The sequence below is a fragment of the Camelina sativa genome, chromosome 12 (assembly GCF_030686135.1).
Source record: "Camelina sativa cultivar CO46 ecotype springtype chromosome 12, ASM3068613v1".
Lineage (NCBI taxonomy): Eukaryota > Viridiplantae > Streptophyta > Magnoliopsida > Brassicales > Brassicaceae > Camelina > Camelina sativa.
Genome location: NC_141891.1, coordinates 13818927 through 13836407, shown reverse-complemented (window position 1 = coordinate 13836407; position 17481 = coordinate 13818927). Strand labels below are relative to the sequence as shown.

The following is a 17481-nucleotide window of genomic DNA, read 5'->3' as shown; positions in this document are numbered from 1 at the left end:
CCAATGGTTTTGCATTGGAATAAAAATACCCCATGTATTTCTTTGTTGTTTTTTAAATCATCATGTTGTATTGGTTTGTTGAATCAAACATCCGACTTAACAGACGTTAATTTGATTAACGGATTCTCTTAACCGGGTTAATTAAACCAAACACGTGGGTAATTGGGGGTAAACGAATTACACTGTTGCCCTCACTCTTATTTCTCTTAATTCGATTTCCCCCAAATTGACAAACCCTAAAAACAAAAATCCCCAATTTCTTTCTCTTTCTTCGTGTGTCTTCTTCTTTTGCGAGTGATGGAGCGAGTGATGAGTCAAAGTTCTGGGTCTGATGCAAATTCAGGGCGATGGTCTGGGGGTCCTATCTGCAATTGTGGAAAAGCGACGACCATTGTAAAATCATGGACAAACGATAATCCAGGAAGAAGATTCTACAGATGTGTTGTTCATGGGTTCTTTGGTTGGGCAGATGAAGAAAAGCCGTATGGTTGGCAGAAGATTAGCTTATTAGAAGCTAGAGATGAGATTCGTCGTCACAAAGATGAAATAAAAGTGCTTAAAGAATCTCTAAAGGCCATGAATGAACATGGTGTGAGTGTTGCGACGACGACGATGCATAGTGGGTTAGTCATCAAATACGAGCAAGAGAAGAATCAGCTTGAAAATGAAGTTAAGGCAGCTACTGAGAGAGAGAAAATGCTCCGACAGTTCATTGTGTTGTCTTGGGGAGGATTCATTGTGGTAATTGCGATGATACTTGGGTTGGGAAAGTAGTAGGGTATCTTGAGTTGAGTTGTTGTTGTTGTTTGATATTGTTGTTGTTGTTTAGTCTGTTGTATGGTTAATCTGTTGTATGGTTAATCTTTGTTTGATGCTATCTTCAAAAATTTCCTAAAAATCAGTACCATTGATCCAAAAGAGCCGTTATGTTTGAGAACATTACAAGGATCCCACAAAAAAAAAAAACAAGGATCCCACAAAAATATCATCCTAAAGACATCATCATCCTAAAGACATCATCATCCTAATCATTAAGAACATAGAACACATCAAGTTAGTTTTTTTTGGGTTGCCAAACATCAAAGACTTTGTCAGTCCATGGAGACATTAAGAAAACTGGCGGTTTAGGAGCTTCATCCGATCCTTTGCCACGTCCTTTACCCCGAGCTTTGACACGACCCTTGCCTTCACCATTTTTAGTTCCCGGAGGACGTCCCCGAGCACGTCCTCTACCAGCTGCAGGAGCACTTGAATGTTGTGGTTGTTCTGTGGATTGACTTTGAGAAACAGTTGGAGTGGACTGGCTTTGAGCATGCTGCCACCTCTTTGGTGCATTGTGTATCCTCCATGGATCATCATTATCCTAAGCAGCAAACACTAAAATGTCACAAACAGAAAGTTGTAATAAACAAAAACAACCAATAATCAAACTTACCAGTCGCTTTCTCGGTCTCCCTCTTTTGCGAGTAGGAGCTGGTTGTACAAAGGCATTTTTGCAAGTGCCTTTATTATGACCTGGTTGCTTGCAATTTGTACAAGTTACGGTTTGTCCTTCCCTTGTAGCCTTGGACGGATTGGATGATTCACCTGGTTCCTTGATCCTAGCAAACTTCTTAGGACGCCCACGTTTTTTTCTTTTGTCAGGCACTTCAATAGCCCCTTTATCTGTTCCAATCCACAATCTTTCTCCATTTACAGGTTCGATGTTGTCTTTGTAGTTGGCTTGCCAAACGGTTGTCAGAAACTTTGTATCCACATAGCTACAAAAGAAAAGGATAAACAATACATGGTCAAACACTTCTAATGAAACAAAGTATGAATTTCAAGGGTAATTAACAAACTTACTCTTCTGCATCACGATTGTGCTCAGTTATGACATACATTGCATGAGGACAAGGTATGCCTGTCAGATTCCATTGGTTGCAAGCACAACTCCTACGAAGAAGATTGACCACAAAGCTACCACTTCCTTCTAAAACCTCATAGACATTCTCACTACTTTTGAGAACTGAACAGAACTTGGCATGTTTGCGATTGGCTTCTACAATTTCCATAATGTGAGGTGGGAACCTAGTTTGACATTTGAGAGTCTTATCACGTCTCTTTGATATACGCTTCATTGTTTGCCTCCTAACATCCTCAAGCATATTAATAACTGGCTTCTTTCTTGCGTCTTTGATTGTTCGGTTGAAGCTCTCAGATAGATTATTGCAAACGTCCTCACAACTAGAATGCCCGCTGAAGAAGGCTCTGCACCAAGTATGTGGTTCTGTTTTCAGCAAATCATCATGTGCAGCTTCATCATAAGCTTTCGAAGCTCTCATATTAAACCGATAATCTCCCTCTACTGGACTATATGCAATAGCCCAGAAATAACCTTCATGAGAGTAGTCCCCATGTGCCTTTCTCCAATTGGCATATATGTGTCGAGCACAATGCCTATGCTCTGCATTAGGCAGTAAGTCAGCAACAGCATTAATTAACCCCTTCTGTTTATCAGATATCACTGTCAAACCACTACCTAAACCCAAATCTAAATCCTTCTTTAGCTTCTCAACAAACCAGGCCCATGAGTCATTGTCCTCCACTCTAACTATTGCCCAAGCAATAGGATAGATTCTATTATCTGCATCTCGCCCAACAGCCGCCAAAATCTCACCCTTCAATTCCCATTTCAGGAATGACCCATCAAGTCCAATGATAGGCCGACAGCAACTCTTCCATGTTCTTCTCAAAGCATCAAAACAAATGTAAAACTTGTCAAACTGTTGCTTACCAGATGCTTGAGGGATAGTCACAATCTTTGTATGTGTATTCGGATTTGACCTCTTCAGTTCAGCCTCATAATCTCAGAGTCTCGCAAACTGTTCTTTTTGTGTTGCTATCACCATATCTAATGCCATCCTCCTTGCCTTTTGACATATCCACTTAGACACTGAGAGTGTGTACCTCATCATTATCTCATCTTTGATGTCAGTCCACCTCAATCCCGGTCGTCTTCTAGCTTCATCTCTAAACATTCTCGCAATAACCCCTTGTTTCAACATCTTAGCTTTCCCACTCAGACCATGGTTATGAGTACTGGCATAGCTTTGAACTATCCATTTACTTGTGCGCTTATGAGCAGAGCAGTATATCTTCCATGTGCACTTCTTATGGGTACATATAGCGGCCAACTTTGATGCACCCCATCTACACAGCTTCACATCATAGTTAGTCTTCAACACATACCGCAAAAGTTGATCCTTGAAGTCTTCTCCACTGTGAAACTTCTGCAATAACCACAAATAAGGTTATTTATCCTTCGTGTATTTAGCTCTTGCTGTCACCCTTTCCTCCTCGTCGTATGCATCCCATTCATCGTCAGTGTCCATTAGATGATCTGGACGCTCAGCATCAAAACACTGTCTCTCAAATTCATCTTCATCTACAGCTTCTTCCTCATCTACACCTGCTGCTTCATTAACACCTGCTGCTTCATTCTCAACTGCAGCTTCACCCCCAACTGATGCCTCATCCCCATGTTGTCTTCCACTGTTAATTTCTTCAAAAAATGCTGAAAACCGAGGATCATCATGCCTTCCTTCCTCTACTGGATCTACTCCATCATCATGTCTCTCTTCCTCTACTCGATCACCATGGTCACCCTCATCAGCATCAGCTTCTACTCCCTCTTCCTCATCTACAACATCCTCATTTGACAGAGGAAACAGTGCTGGTACAGTAACCCCATTGTCGATGTATATATCGACTTCACCACCAATAATAGCTTCACGACACAACTCCCTTATCCCACCATCTTTGTCCTTGCCAATTGATCTTGATGAACTTATATCCTCATGTGGAAGCTTATACCAAACTTCTTCGACTTCACCATCAACTTCGTTCTCCTTGCAAAACTCGCCAAAGATTGACCATGTCATCAAATCGGGGTCTATTAACATATCTTTTCGAATCCCCTCCTATGTAGTCGAATGTTTGATCCTTCCATGAAACATCCCCTCTAAAGTGTATTTTACACTTCAAACACTCGAAAGCACTACACACCACAATAAAACATTCACGATTAGTAACAAATCTCTAAAAACTGAAATCGACTTCGAATCAACTAATAAACCACTAAATATAACTTGAATCAACCACTAAATTGATATCGACTGCGAATCGAACCCTAAAATCCCATCGAACCCAATTTTGAAATCGATTTATAAAATTGCGATTAACAAAGAACCCCAAACCCTATTAACTGAAATCGACTTCGAATCAACCACTAAATTGAAATTGACTTCGAATCGAACCCTAAAATCCCATCAAACCCAATTTTGAAATCGATTTATAAAACTGCGATTAATTAAGAACCCAAACCCTATTAACTTAAATCGACATACCTCATCTCCGCGATAATCTCGAACTCACGCTGAGCCAAATCCGCTAAATCAAACGCCTTCACTCATCATCACTCGCGAAAGAAGAAGACACACGAAGAAAGAGAAAGAAATTGGGGATTTTTGTTTTTAGGGTTTGTCAATTTGGGGGAAATCGAATTAAGAGAAATAAGAGTGAGGGCAACAGTGTAATTCGTTTACCCCCAATTACCCACGTGTTTGGTTTAATTAACCCGGTTAAGAGAATCCGTTAATCAAATTAACGTCTGTTAAGTCGGATGTTTGATTCAACAAACCAATACAACATCATGATTTAAAAAACAACAAAGAAATACATAGGGTATTTTTATTCCAATGCAAAACCATTGGGTATTAAACTTCCAAATTAAAATAACTTGGGGTATTTTTTGGCTTTTTTGTATCAAATGCTATTTTAGCGGACAATTTATATGCTCTGCTCGGATTGGATCGTGTAAATGTATAATAGTAATAACTGTCTGTTGATTTTACTTTTGTAAAAGAAAGAAACTTCATCGATTTTAGCAGCTGTCCAGTCCTTATGCATTGAGTGGAGACAAGAAGAATATCATAGGAATCATCTCTTTTTTTTTTTTTTTGGTAACCCCGCATACATAAATAAATAAAGGTCTTCAGTATAAAGTTTCGGACAGAACTCAGATTTAGATGAACTTATGAACTAATTAAGTTGTACACGTTCATACACAAACTTGACTTAACTGAGAGAAAATCTACATGAACTAAGTTAATGGCTTAACTTACACTGAACGAAACAAACACCATTGCCCATTATTCACATTGTTAACACTTGCTCCATCAGTTTACATATATAAAATCCTTTTTTTTTTTTTTTGACATTCAATATAAAAAACATTTTATATCAACAAAAAAGAGACATTAAAGCGTTTGATGATCTTCTCGACAAAATCTAGTTCCTCATAATATAGCACATGCTCACTCATGTTATAATTCTCAAATCAACGTATATTAACACACACGCACACACATATATTATCGAGTTTATGTTGATGAAAGTTTTCTCCGCCGGTTCAAACTTTTGTTTTCGGTTCTCGTGCTAGCAGAAGATAACACTACATCACTTACGCCTCAAGCAACCACGTGGGCTAGATGGGCTCATGCAACTCATGTATCAAGTTTTTATCCCATCAATTAAGTTCTACTATAAACTAAAAGATTAAAATACAAACACTTATAAGATATTACGAATGCCAAAATCTAGTATAGTATACCATATAAGTAAGAGTGTAAGACTATTCCTTTTTACGTGAAACAGCAGATATTTATTCTTTTTGAATCAATTAATTTAGAGCTTAGAGCTAAATGGTCAATACACTTTTTGTCCTTGGCCTTTAAAATGGTAATTACATTTTTGTTGACCAAATTAATACACTTATGAGCAATTAACTAAACACAATTAAAATATTGACAATTAATGAGTTGTTAACACATTAAAAACTAGATTAAATTTTCTCCTAGCGTTTTCACAAACATTCAACTATGTTTACCCCAAATTCAACAACACCTAATGTGTAACGTCAACAAAGATTATAATCTCACATTTTCTAACTTGATTTTTAATTTCCATCAAAATTCAGATTAATATATTCTAAATAAACAATTAACTTGAACTATATTTACTTAATTAGTAATATCTTTTTTTTTTCTACTTTCTCATCATAAACTAATTAAGTTTAAAGTTAAATTAATTTACTTCATTTTTCCTCACTTTTATGTTGAAACATGTCTTAAGAAAAACACTAACATGGCTAAGCATTTAAGATATTACTTAATTAATTCAATATATATTAAAAAATCACACTAATGCTACCAACAAACTCCAAACGTTAGATTTCAATTCCATAACAAATTTATGGGTATAGTAAAAACACACATTAAATGTCTTTTTTCTTTCTTCCCCTACCTTACAAATACGAGGAAGAACAAAGTTAACACAAAGACCTCAAGAAGACTTCACTAGTTTTTTTTTTTCATAATTTTTGTACTAATTAATTAGTTTTTTTTTCTCCTTTCCCAAAAAATGGAGAATTTTGTCGACGAGAGTGGTTTCGTTCCTCTAAACCAAAACATCTTCACACGTGATCATCATCATCAAGAACACATGAAAGAAGAAGATTTCCCATTCGAAGTCGTCGACCAATCAAAACCCACAAGCTTTCTTCAAGATTTTCACCATCTTGACCATGACCATCAGTTTGATCATCATCACCACCATGGCTCATCATCTTCAAACCATTTGCTAGGTCTTCAAACCACGTCTTCTTGTATCAACAATGCTCCTTTCGAGCATTGCTCTTACCAAGAAAACATGGTCGAGTTTTATGAATCAAAACCACAATTGCTGAACCATCATTTCCAAGCAGCGGAAAACCCAACATACTTCACTCGTAATCATCATCATCATCATCATCATCAAGAGATCAATTTGGTCGATGAAAATGATCATATGGATTTGGAGCAAAACAACATGATGATGATGAGGATGATCCCTTTTGATTACCCTCCTACAGAGACCATGAAACCAGCTATGAACTTCGTGATGCCAGATGAAATTTCATGTGTTTCTGCAGATAATGATTGTTATAGATCATCGTCGAGTTTCAACAAGACCAAACCATATCTTACACGAAAGTTGTCTTCTTCTTCTTCATCATCATCATGGAAAGAAAAGAAACCGTCAACCTTAGTCAAAGGACAATGGACTTCTGAAGAAGACAGGTTTGTTATTAACATATATAACAAAGCTTAAGAACCAATTAACATTATCAAAATTGTTGATGATATTATAATATTGCACCCTTTACACTTTTTGTGGAATTGCGATCTACTCATAATTTATACGATTATGCAAGATTAATGACAACTATAATATGGAGTTTGTGACACTTAGTTAAGTTAAAGTTTTCTTGTTTCGGCTATAATAGGATACTGATTCAACTAGTGGAGAAGCATGGATTGCGTAAATGGTCGCATATCGCTCAAGTGTTACCGGGAAGGATCGGGAAACAATGTAGGGAGAGGTGGCATAACCATTTGAGACCTGACATCAAGGTATTAACTAGTAGCTAACTGAATCGTAAGTGTAATGATGATTAAGGAAACTTATGATAATGATATTAGGAGGACTAATCTAAATAATTTTGCAGAAAGAGACATGGAGTGAAGAAGAGGACAGAGTGTTGATAGAATTCCACAAAGAGATTGGAAACAAATGGGCAGAGATTGCGAAAAGACTCCCCGGAAGAACAGAGAACTCAATCAAGAACCATTGGAACGCCACAAAACGAAGACAGTTCTCTAAAAGAAAGTGTAGATCTAAGTATCCGAGACCTTCTCTGTTGCAGGACTACATCAAGAGCTTGAATTTGGGAGTTCTGTCGGCTACATCTGTTCCTGCAAGAGGTAGACGCAGAGAGAGTAACAAGAAGAAGGATGTTGTAATTGCCGCGGTTGAGGAGAAGAAGAAGGAACAAGAGGAGATTTATGGACAAGACAGGGTTGTGCCTGAATGTGTGTTTACTGATGATTTTGGATTCAATGAGAAGCTGCTTGAGGAAGGATGTAGCATTGACTCTTTGCTTGATGACATTCCTCAGCCTGACATTGATGCTTTTGTTCACGGAATCTGATTTGTATTTCTTTCTTGTTGCGTTTTTGGTTTTCTTTTTCCTTCTACGAGACAGATTCCACCAAACATTAATAATATGAAAAATATAAAACACTTTGTTTTAATACATGTTGTAAGTTGAAATAATAATAAAACCTAACTTGCTGCTAAGATAAGAACATTACTTAACTTGTGTCTCAAGCAATTATATGAGATAACTTCTCTCACAAGGGAGGAAAAATTTATAAAACAACCAAAAACAGATCATCCATCGTTCAAAATACAAACATATTCTCTTAGCAATCGATCAAAAGACAGTTCAGAGAAAGGGAGGTCGTATCGGTTTTGGAGACGAAAGGATTGATACGAACCCAAACAAGTGAAAACACAGAAGCAAGCAAGATAGACCAGAGAATAACAATGGTGGGTGTTCTGTTTTGTCTTCCCATAAGACCTTTGAGGAAAGGATAAAGATGAAGAATCACCCAAAAGGCGAAAAATACTTTCCCAAACAAAGGTCCCCAAGCTTCATAACCTTTGTTTAAAGCATCAGAGAATCCAGCAACGACTCCGACCAAGTTGATTATGAGAAGTGATGTCGGAGGGATCAAGAGAGTTGTCCATTTGACAATGTACAGCTCACCGAATTCTTGATCGTCTGCTGTTTTCGACGTGACTGTGAAGTTTGTGTCGAGACCAGCGAGCATTTTGAGGAATCCTTGGAAAACAGCAAAGAGATGAGCTGAGACACCTCCAATAACCCAAAACTGTTCATTTCTCCATAAGTCTTCGATGCTAACTCCGCTCCATCGAAGCTCGAGGACACTCGTTAAGATGATTGATATGAAGAGACCAAGAAACAGCATGCTTGCTAGGTTTGATAGCTGCAATAACGAACAGCAAGCAAATATCAAATCATTAGAGTGTTCAAGACACAAATAGTAGTATGAAGTGTTGAGTAAGTTACCGTTGGGATGATGAATTTGCCGGTGAGAAGGCAGATAGCAGGAAGAGTACAGTAAGCAACCAGAGGCAAAGAAGTGAATGGATAAACAATAGTGTTTATATAAGCTAATCTCTGGAGCAACTTGAGGCGGCCTCCGCTGCAACCATACCAGAGAGGACAATGCCTGCTTAGGAAGATCTCAACTGAACCAAGAGCCCAACGCAGAACCTGGTGAAGCCTATCTGATAGATTGATTGGAGCAGATCCTTTAAAAGCTGGTCTTAATGGCATACAGTAAATGGACCTCCATCCGCGGCAATGCATCTTGAAACCTGTCAAAATGTCTTCCGTGATTGATCCGTAAATCCATCCGATCTGCGAAAACAGAATGAATTTATTAACAAAAGATTCCAAAGATAAGATCTTTGATAACTTTAGTCCCAAGAAAACAGAACTTACTTCTTTTCCCCATTCGGATTTCTCTTCATATCCGCAGCTAATGACATGAATAGCTTCTTTAATGAGCGTTGAGGGGTTTACAGAGTCAGGAACACCGCCACTCTCCATTAGAGTAGACTCGATGAAAACCGCAGAGAGACCAAACGTTTTCTCGAAGCTTGTTTGTGAGATCAGCATTGATCTCTCGTACTCATCGTAGTTATCTAGGTCTCCAAGATTAAAGATTGCAGCATCGAGTTCTTCTCGCTTTGCGTCTTTGTATAACTCGGAAGGATCTTGAGGTTGTTTCTTCTTAGTTAGACAGCAACAAGACGAGGATGAAGATTGTGGTAACATTCTTGGTTTAGAAGGTGGACTATATCCGTAAAGTGCTTGTCTTCTAAAGACAGTACCAGTACCAACATAAACTGGACCTTGAATCCCATCAAGTCCTCTCATATTAACCTGAAATCACCAAATCAGAAACCACAAGATATCAGAAGAAAGCCCAAAACTTGCTTGAGTATATGAGCATATGAGTTTGAATACTTACATCAAAGAAAACTATGTTGCGGTTAGCATATCGATCACTCTTGTCGATTCCATCAAATCTCTGTGGGAACTGAACAAAGCAAACGTCTTGACCAACAACAGGATCCATTAAAAAGCACATTGCTTCACGCACGGCTTTGCTATTGTTGACGTAGTGATCACAATCAAGGTTAAGAATGAATGGAGCATTCGTTAAAACCGCAGACACCCTCACCTACAAAACCAAAATCACTAGGATTGTGTTACAATATGTAATGTTAAGTTTTCTGTTAGAAAAATAACATAAAATTCAAAAGTTTACCAATGCGTTCTCTGCCCCGGCCTTCTTGTGATGTTGATATCCAGGTCTCTTCTCTCTAGAGACGTAAACTAATCTTGGAAGTTCGTTTCCTTCAATGTCACGAGCACCGCTATATCCAAGGAAGACCTACAAGAAAGAAGATAAAAGGTTCAGAAGAAAACTCAACAAGTATCTTCTTAAGACATGTTTGAATGTAAGACATAGCAAACCTGAATCATCCCGGGATGGTCACGAGTATTGTTTCCAGGCCAAGAGGTTCCATCTTGCATTGTCCATCCTTCTTCTGGTGTCTTTTGAGCCTTGGCGACTAAAGCATTCATTCTGATCTTAAACTCCTCATAGTCTCTCTACAACAAAGACACAAACAAAGATAAGTTTTCAATTTCAGTTTGTTTGATAATGTTATGAGCCACCTTGCTTACTTACTTTCATAGCTCTACGTTCTTTAACAAAAGAAGGTTGAACCTTATCCCTCAAGTAATCGATCTTAAGCGAGAAGTAAAACTCGGGAGCTCGCGGCTCGATTGAGTATTTTTTGCAGAAAGGTACCCATTTCCTAGCAAAATCTGCTGTCTCAACCAAAGACTCAAACGAAAGCATCGCTGCACCATCATCAGATACATAGCAAGAGACTTTATCCACGGGGTAGTCTAAAGCGAGGATCGAAAGAACCGTGTTTGCAGTGATCAAAGGTGGCTCCTTTAATGGATCAACTGTACTAACAAAGAAATCTACAGCTGCAAGCTGTGATTGCTCGCCTTCTCTTTCGAATCTGCATAGTTTTGACAAATGATTTCATAAGACTTCAAGAATTGTACTACCTCATACAGAAGAATATTACGGTTCTGAAAGATGTGTACCTTGCGGATAAGCGATCAATGTAAGTTTCTCGGTTAATAGGAGACCATTTAGGGAACTGATCCAACACCCATGAAATAGCAAACCAAATCTCACATATCACAGATGTTAGCCATAAACCGTAAGCGCTATCGACAGGATGAGTGATACGGTAGTTGAAAAACAGAGCCAAGATGATCAACCGCATGATGATGACGATCCTGTATGAAGTGATCTTTGTCCTTGGAATAGGAATCACAACTGAAAGCGCATCTGTAGCACCAGCCTCTGTGTTCCTGAGAATACAAATGGCACAGACCAAACCAAAGTCTCAAGCTTTCTGATGACAACATAAACCGTTAGATTTGATTAGTACGAGGATGTGCTTACTGTGGCATATCTTCCATGTGCTGTTGAGGAGGAATCTGAGCATCATGTTCTTCAGGTTTGGTTGCTTTTGCATCTTTCTTCTTCTTCTTCTTGTTGCTCTTCTTGTCTTTCTTGTCTTTCCAGCTCTCAACTCTGTTCTTCCATATTGGATTCCCATATTCATCATTCAGATCTTCAACAACAAAATCACATATCTTAAAATTAGTTAAACTACTTAAACCTCATCAATACGTTTTGATGAAAAAATTTGGATTTTGATTCTTAGTTCTCTTACCACTGTCAATTGTGGAAACTGTACTTATATGTCTAGCATGAATCCCAGAATCCTGCAAACCCCAAAAAAATCAGTTTTTGCAAAATCCAGTTAAGACATAAACTAATAATATCTTAGGACACGCACCTGAGGAGTGTTGTTGATATGTGTTGCAATGGTGGATTGAGTTTTAGATGCCTTTGTCTCAACATCATCAAACACATTTTCTGAGAAAGAAACCAAAACTATTAACGAAAAAGTTGCAAACATATTGAAGAAAAATTTGCAAATTATATGATTTACTACCATCGTAGGGATTGCCACAACGCAAGCAAATTCGTCGACCTTCTTTGAATTCATACTCAAGACAAGCTTTGCAGATCGGGAAACTACACTCGTGACAAGCAACAAAGAACTCTCCGTTTGATTTAACACCAATCTCTTCGCCACAAGTGTTGCAGATCGGAGACCTAGACTCCATCATCTTCGATTTCCCCTGTTTGGAGAACAGAGAGAGAAAGATATAAGGAAAAAAACAAAACCCTAATTAGGGATTGAGATTTGGATCGGTAACGAGTTTGAGAAGCCATGGAGTTGAGGTTTTGTAAGGGGAGGGAAAAAGGAAGATTAAACAAAGTTTGGTGGATTGTAAAAATAAAAAAAATCGGAAGTTGAGAAGTTTCTTTCTGAGAAAGCTGATGGGTAAGCTAACACAACACTCTGCTTTGGCTGGGAAAGATGATAAATTGAAATGATTTTTGCGGGAAAGTGAAGGAAAGTTTCAGTTGAGAGGGGTGACACATATCTTTGTCTCTAACCAGCGGTAGATACTTGCTTGCCTCCTAAGCGTCACCATACTTTCTCTATCAAGCTAACTTTTTTACTCCCCCTCTGTCTCATAAAGATTGATGTTTTGACATTTTCACACATTTTAAGAAAAAATTTAGTTTTATTTGTAAATTAATTTATAATTACTTTTTGGTAGAGAGAGAAAAAATAAACCAATAGCAATACAAAAATTTAAATATTTTCAATGATTACTTCTTAAAATCTACAAAACATCAATCTTTGTGGGACAAGAAAATATCCCAAAACATCAATCTTTGTGAGACAGAAGAAGTATTATTTTTTTAGATTTGTAATATCTTAAGTTTTTTTTAGTATAAACGACAAAATCCATAGCACTCAAATGCTTCCTAAACATTTGAACTTTGAAGTTTAGCAAAAGCACGCCATTACAAATTACAACTTATTGTCAACTGGTTTTAAAAGTTGTTTTAAACCATTTTGCATAATACAATGATAAAATATAAAAAATTCACACCTGTCATTGTCAGAAATAGCATTTTTATCGTTTACTACAAAAAAAAAAACACTCATCATCTGATGTAGTTTCTCCATAAGGTTTTGAGATCTGACCAAAAATAAGTTTGAGATTTAGTATCACTTCTCTAATTTTGTTACTGGTTAATCACTTCTCTGTTCACGTCTTTTACATAATTCTACTCTACATTTGCAATGTTAGAAGAATACTTAACAAATCAATCTACAATCTTAACCGAATCAGTATTTGCATCATCTCACATCTAAGTTTCCTCTGGTCTACTCTACTGTCTCAAATCAAATCGTCGAGCAAATGCAGCAAAACCATCCCTCAAAAATCGACCAAACCGCTTCTGCCTTTGCTCTGATAAGCTTTGGGGTTGAAGAATTCAAGAGTTAGTAATATAGTTATGGGTTACGTCTCTGTGGAAACAACTCTCTGTGACATTTCTAAGCTCGACCAAGAAGAAGATTGTGAACTTCTATAGGAAACAAGATAGATGATGAAACTGATGTATCCGACTATTCCAACAAATACCAGAAAGCCAACAAAAAACCCTGCCACTTCAGCCATGAAGAAATCAAGAAGAAGATACCCATTTATCATCATCACAAACACCGCAACAGTCCACGCTAGCTTCTGCAAAAGATCCCAACTAACTCGTTACAATCAAAAGCACATTACAGTAAAGAAGAGAAATAACAACAAAATGGCTTTACCTCAAGGGAAGGTCCAATCTTGAAGACGCCCATGATATGTTCTTTAGAAACCATAGTCAAAAGAGGAATAACGGCGAAAGGAATCTGCATCGACTGAAGAATATTAAGCCATTCGTTCAAAACATCGAGCGAGCCCTCAGATGTGTTAAACATAAGAGCTACAATCATAGTAGGTACAATCGCAAAACTTCTTGTTATAAAAGCTGATAACCATTGCTCCATCTGAAGATCTAAAAACCCTTCCATTATAAACTGTCCAGCATAAGTCCCAGTTATAGTACTACTTTGTCCAGCAGCTAATAAACCGATTCCCCAAATGTAAAGTATAGGGAAAACCCCACCTCCATACTTCTCCTGTAAGTAATGTCCCGCATTAACCAATCCTATACTATCAGCCTGTTTGGTTCCATAAAATCCTTTAGCAAAAACCGCAGTCACAAAAAGATTGATCATAAACGAGACAAAAAGCGCAGCCGTTGATTCGATTGTATAGTAGTTAAGAGCTTCCTGAACTCTGTTAATCATTTTTGGATCTGTCTTCCTAGACTGCACTAAAGCCGAATGCAGGAACACATTGTGAGGCGTTATCACACATCCCACAACTCCAACAGCTTCTCTTATCGTCTTTGATCCAAGCTTCGGAACAATAATACCTATGAATAGCTCTTCTACACTAGGCTTAGTTTCATTAAACATCCAAGCAAACGAAACAGCCATTGTCGCAATCAAAACCGCAAATAGACCTTCTAATTTCCTCATTCCACATTTCTCCAAATACGAAATCAAGAAGCTGTTTTTTTTTTTCACAAGAAACACAAATCAATCACATGCTTAAGCTTCACGTTTTCAATTTTGACCTAATTGTTTTTTTCAATTTTGACCTAAATTTTACTTACCAATCAAACGAAGTGATGATAACACCAACCCAAATAGGTAAAAACCCACGAGTCAAGATCTGAAGAGCGATGGCACTTCCGATGACTTCTTGAATATCAGCTCCGATCAAAGCGACCTCAGCCATGAACCAAAGCAAGATCCGAGCCCACGATGGGTACTCGTTTCGGCAAATCTCCGCCAGATGTCTACCCGTCACGACACCGATCCGAGCAGAGAGAAGCTGCATCAGAAGGCCCATTAGCGTAGCCCATAGAAGAAGCCATAGGAGAGAGTAACCAGCCACAGCTCCGGCTTGTAGATCTCCTTCGATGTTTCCTGGATCTAAGAACGCGATGCTCATTAGAAACCCAGGTCCGGTGAATTTCCATAGCTTCGCCCATGAGAACGGAGGAACCGTATCGTAGGTTTTGTCTCTTGCTTCTTCTTCTTCTTCTACGTTCAGGATTTGATTCTCCGGTGGCGATTTGAATTCTCCGGGTCTGAGGTTTCGGGTAGTAAGAGACGTTTGAATTCTCCGTTACTGTCGTTAGGTTTCTTAGGGCTGTTTTCTTGGCGGGAAACGGTCGAATCCGTCATCTTTAGTAACGGAATATTCTTTCGGCGTTACTGACGACGTGATTTTTTCTCTTTTAGGAAAATTTTAAAATTACATGGATTTTTTTTTGCGTGTTTTTCACAAATCAAAAAGTCAATAAAAGTCAAATGAAGAAACCAAAAAAAAAAAAAAACTAATTTTCTAAAATTGATTATAAATGTTGTCAAGATTTTCTAATATTAGAGGCTGAATCAATGATCAAGAATTTAGGATTTAATTGTTGTTATTGTATTGGTTTAGAGATAATTGCGGATTGAATGAGAAAACAAAGCTGAACAAACCATAGATTGGAACCGGTTAAATTACAAAATCCCTTAACCGGTACAGTAGTACCAGACCAGACCCAAAGCTAAGCAATTTTTCAAGCAAGCAAAATCAAAAGCATATGATAAGATTGTTTCCTAAGAAAGCAAACATATTCAAAAGAATTTTGAATGTAAATAAAGAGAAGAAAAAAAACCAATCTTAGCTTGAGGATACAGAACCAAATCTCTCAATCTTGTAGTATTTTTAGTTTGAGCAGCAACCGGTTTTCTTGACAGCGGAAACATCAACATCGATCTTCTCACCTTTGGAAGGAACATTACCCGAGTCTTCACCAGCCTCCATTGCTTTCTTGCTAACAACATGGTAAATCTGAGTGAGTACTTCAGAAAACGCGTTCTCAACGTTGGTAGATTCAAGAGCTGAGGTTTCCATGAAGTAGAGTGATTCAGTCTCTGCAAAAGATTTCGCATCTTCGGTTTGGACAGCAACAAGATGGCGAAGATCGGATTTGTTTCCCACTAGCATGACAACAATGTTTGGGTCTGTATGGTCGCGGAGTTCCCTTAGCCATCTCTCAACGTTTTCAAATGTGGAGTGTCGGGTTACGTCGTAGACAAGAAGTGCTCCAACAGCTCCTCGGTAGTATGCACTAGTGATTGCTCGGTATCTAAAAATAGCAGAAAGAGGACAGATGGTAAAAATCAGTTACAGATTTAGTCAGCAAAACTCTGTTAAATAAGAAAGATAACACCTTAAGAAAAATTACAACAACAAGAAAGACTTCAAAGCAATGAGCTTTTTAGCTTCAATGGTAGAAACTCATCACTAAAGAAACCGATATACTATAGCACTGAATCCTAAAAGATCACCTAAACAACAGAAATAAGAGTTAAGGAACAAATGGACAATGAATTAGCTTCTCTACCTATGACTGGATCAATCGATTAAACTAATCAGCAAAATGAAATACATGCTATAAAACATAGGGTTCATTGGGTTCTCTCCTTATAAACAAACACAATGGATCACTTCATCTCCAGAGTAATTAACACAATCACAGGTTTCTTTCTCAAGCTTCCTTTACAATACACTAAGACAGATCTAAACATAGTTTAAGCTCCATTTGAGTTCTCGTTTGGCAATTGAACAAACTATAAACGTCACAGCTTCCACTGATCCACAGAAAAACACAAGTTCTAAGCTTAACCTAACAATTCAGTTCACAAGAACTATAAACAGAGAGAGAGGGATTGGTCTTGACTCCACAATGCATCTAAAGGTCAAGACTTTAAATAAAACCCAGATCGAGAAATGAAGAACTGAACACAAATATCAAAAGAGAGAGAGAGCTTAAAACCAACCTTTCTTGACCAGCAGTATCCCAAATCTGGGCTTTGATAACTTTTTCATTAACATTCAAGCTACGAGTCGCGAACTCAACCCCGATCGTTGATTTAGACTCGAGGCTGAACTCATTCCTGGTGAATCGAGAAAGCAAATTGGACTTACCAACACCCGAATCACCGATCAGAACCACCTTGAAAAGGTAATCGTAATCATCATCTGCTCTGTAACCCGCCATTACAACACTGCTCACAAAAGCTTCACACTTTCTTTAACCAAAAAAAAAAAAGAGCAGCTTCACTTCGATTTTACTTTTTCTCTTTAGATTCAATATATATTTTCCGCAGATTTCTACAGAAAGACAGAGACTTTGAAAAAAAAGGTTTAGGGTAAGACTTGCGCTGCCTTTCTTCTAGCTGTACCTTCCTTAATCTACCACCGATAGATATTCTGGGTGAAAAAAAAAAATGGTAAGTTACCAAAATACCCTGGCTTGAAGTCCTCTTAGAAAGCTCTGAGACAAGGGGCAGATCTGACATTTTCGTTGTGGGTTTTGTATCTATATTGTT

At 37.9% G+C, this 17481-nt stretch overlaps 5 protein-coding genes and 1 pseudogene across 6 annotated transcripts; 2 read left to right on the top strand and 4 right to left on the bottom strand.

The window, feature by feature from the left end:
* Window positions 1-297: 297 nt before the first annotated feature.
* On the top strand, window positions 298-774 carry LOC147930496 (uncharacterized). The gene has a single exon (XM_087476897.1). It carries the CDS (start codon window positions 298-300, stop codon window positions 772-774), a length of 477 nt encoding a protein of 158 aa, XP_087333023.1.
* Window positions 775-1054: 280 nt separating this feature from the next.
* On the bottom strand, window positions 1055-3944 carry LOC104733691 (uncharacterized; annotated as a pseudogene).
* Window positions 3945-6462: 2518 nt separating this feature from the next.
* Window positions 6463-8072, top strand: LOC104731699 (transcription factor MYB98). The gene is made up of 3 exons (XM_010451167.2): window positions 6463-7160; window positions 7367-7493; window positions 7589-8072. Exons 1-3 carry the CDS (start codon window positions 6463-6465, stop codon window positions 8069-8071), a joined length of 1308 nt encoding a protein of 435 aa, XP_010449469.2. The 3' UTR covers window position 8072.
* A 187-nt stretch (window positions 8073-8259) lies between these two features.
* Window positions 8260-12463, bottom strand: LOC104731700 (cellulose synthase A catalytic subunit 8 [UDP-forming]). 2 transcript variants are annotated; one of them, XM_087479476.1, is made up of 12 exons: window positions 12073-12463; window positions 11914-11993; window positions 11788-11839; window positions 11514-11685; window positions 11147-11419; window positions 10713-11058; window positions 10496-10633; window positions 10287-10412; window positions 9987-10199; window positions 9455-9898; window positions 9017-9370; window positions 8260-8933 (listed from the first exon to the last, which is right to left on the bottom strand). In XM_087479476.1, exons 1-12 carry the CDS (start codon window positions 12248-12250, stop codon window positions 8346-8348), a joined length of 2964 nt encoding a protein of 987 aa, XP_087335602.1. In that variant the 5' UTR covers window positions 12251-12463; the 3' UTR covers window positions 8260-8345. The 2 variants fall into 2 exon arrangements, with proteins under 2 accessions (XP_087335602.1, XP_019088868.2); XM_019233323.2 differs by lacking the exon at window positions 12073-12463 and having other exon boundaries at window positions 11914-12011.
* A 732-nt stretch (window positions 12464-13195) lies between these two features.
* Window positions 13196-15434, bottom strand: LOC104731698 (metal transporter Nramp5). Its single transcript, XM_010451166.2, has 3 exons — window positions 14706-15434; window positions 13810-14599; window positions 13196-13729 (listed from the first exon to the last, which is right to left on the bottom strand). The coding sequence occupies exons 1-3, from the start codon at window positions 15044-15046 to the stop codon at window positions 13505-13507; spliced, it is 1356 nt and encodes a 451-aa protein (XP_010449468.2). The 5' UTR covers window positions 15047-15434; the 3' UTR covers window positions 13196-13504.
* Window positions 15435-15559: 125 nt separating this feature from the next.
* On the bottom strand, window positions 15560-17364 carry LOC104731697 (ras-related protein RABA1d). The gene is made up of 2 exons (XM_010451165.3): window positions 16930-17364; window positions 15560-16235 (listed from the first exon to the last, which is right to left on the bottom strand). The coding sequence occupies exons 1-2, from the start codon at window positions 17148-17150 to the stop codon at window positions 15812-15814; spliced, it is 645 nt and encodes a 214-aa protein (XP_010449467.2). The 5' UTR covers window positions 17151-17364; the 3' UTR covers window positions 15560-15811.
* Window positions 17365-17481: the final 117 nt, after the last annotated feature.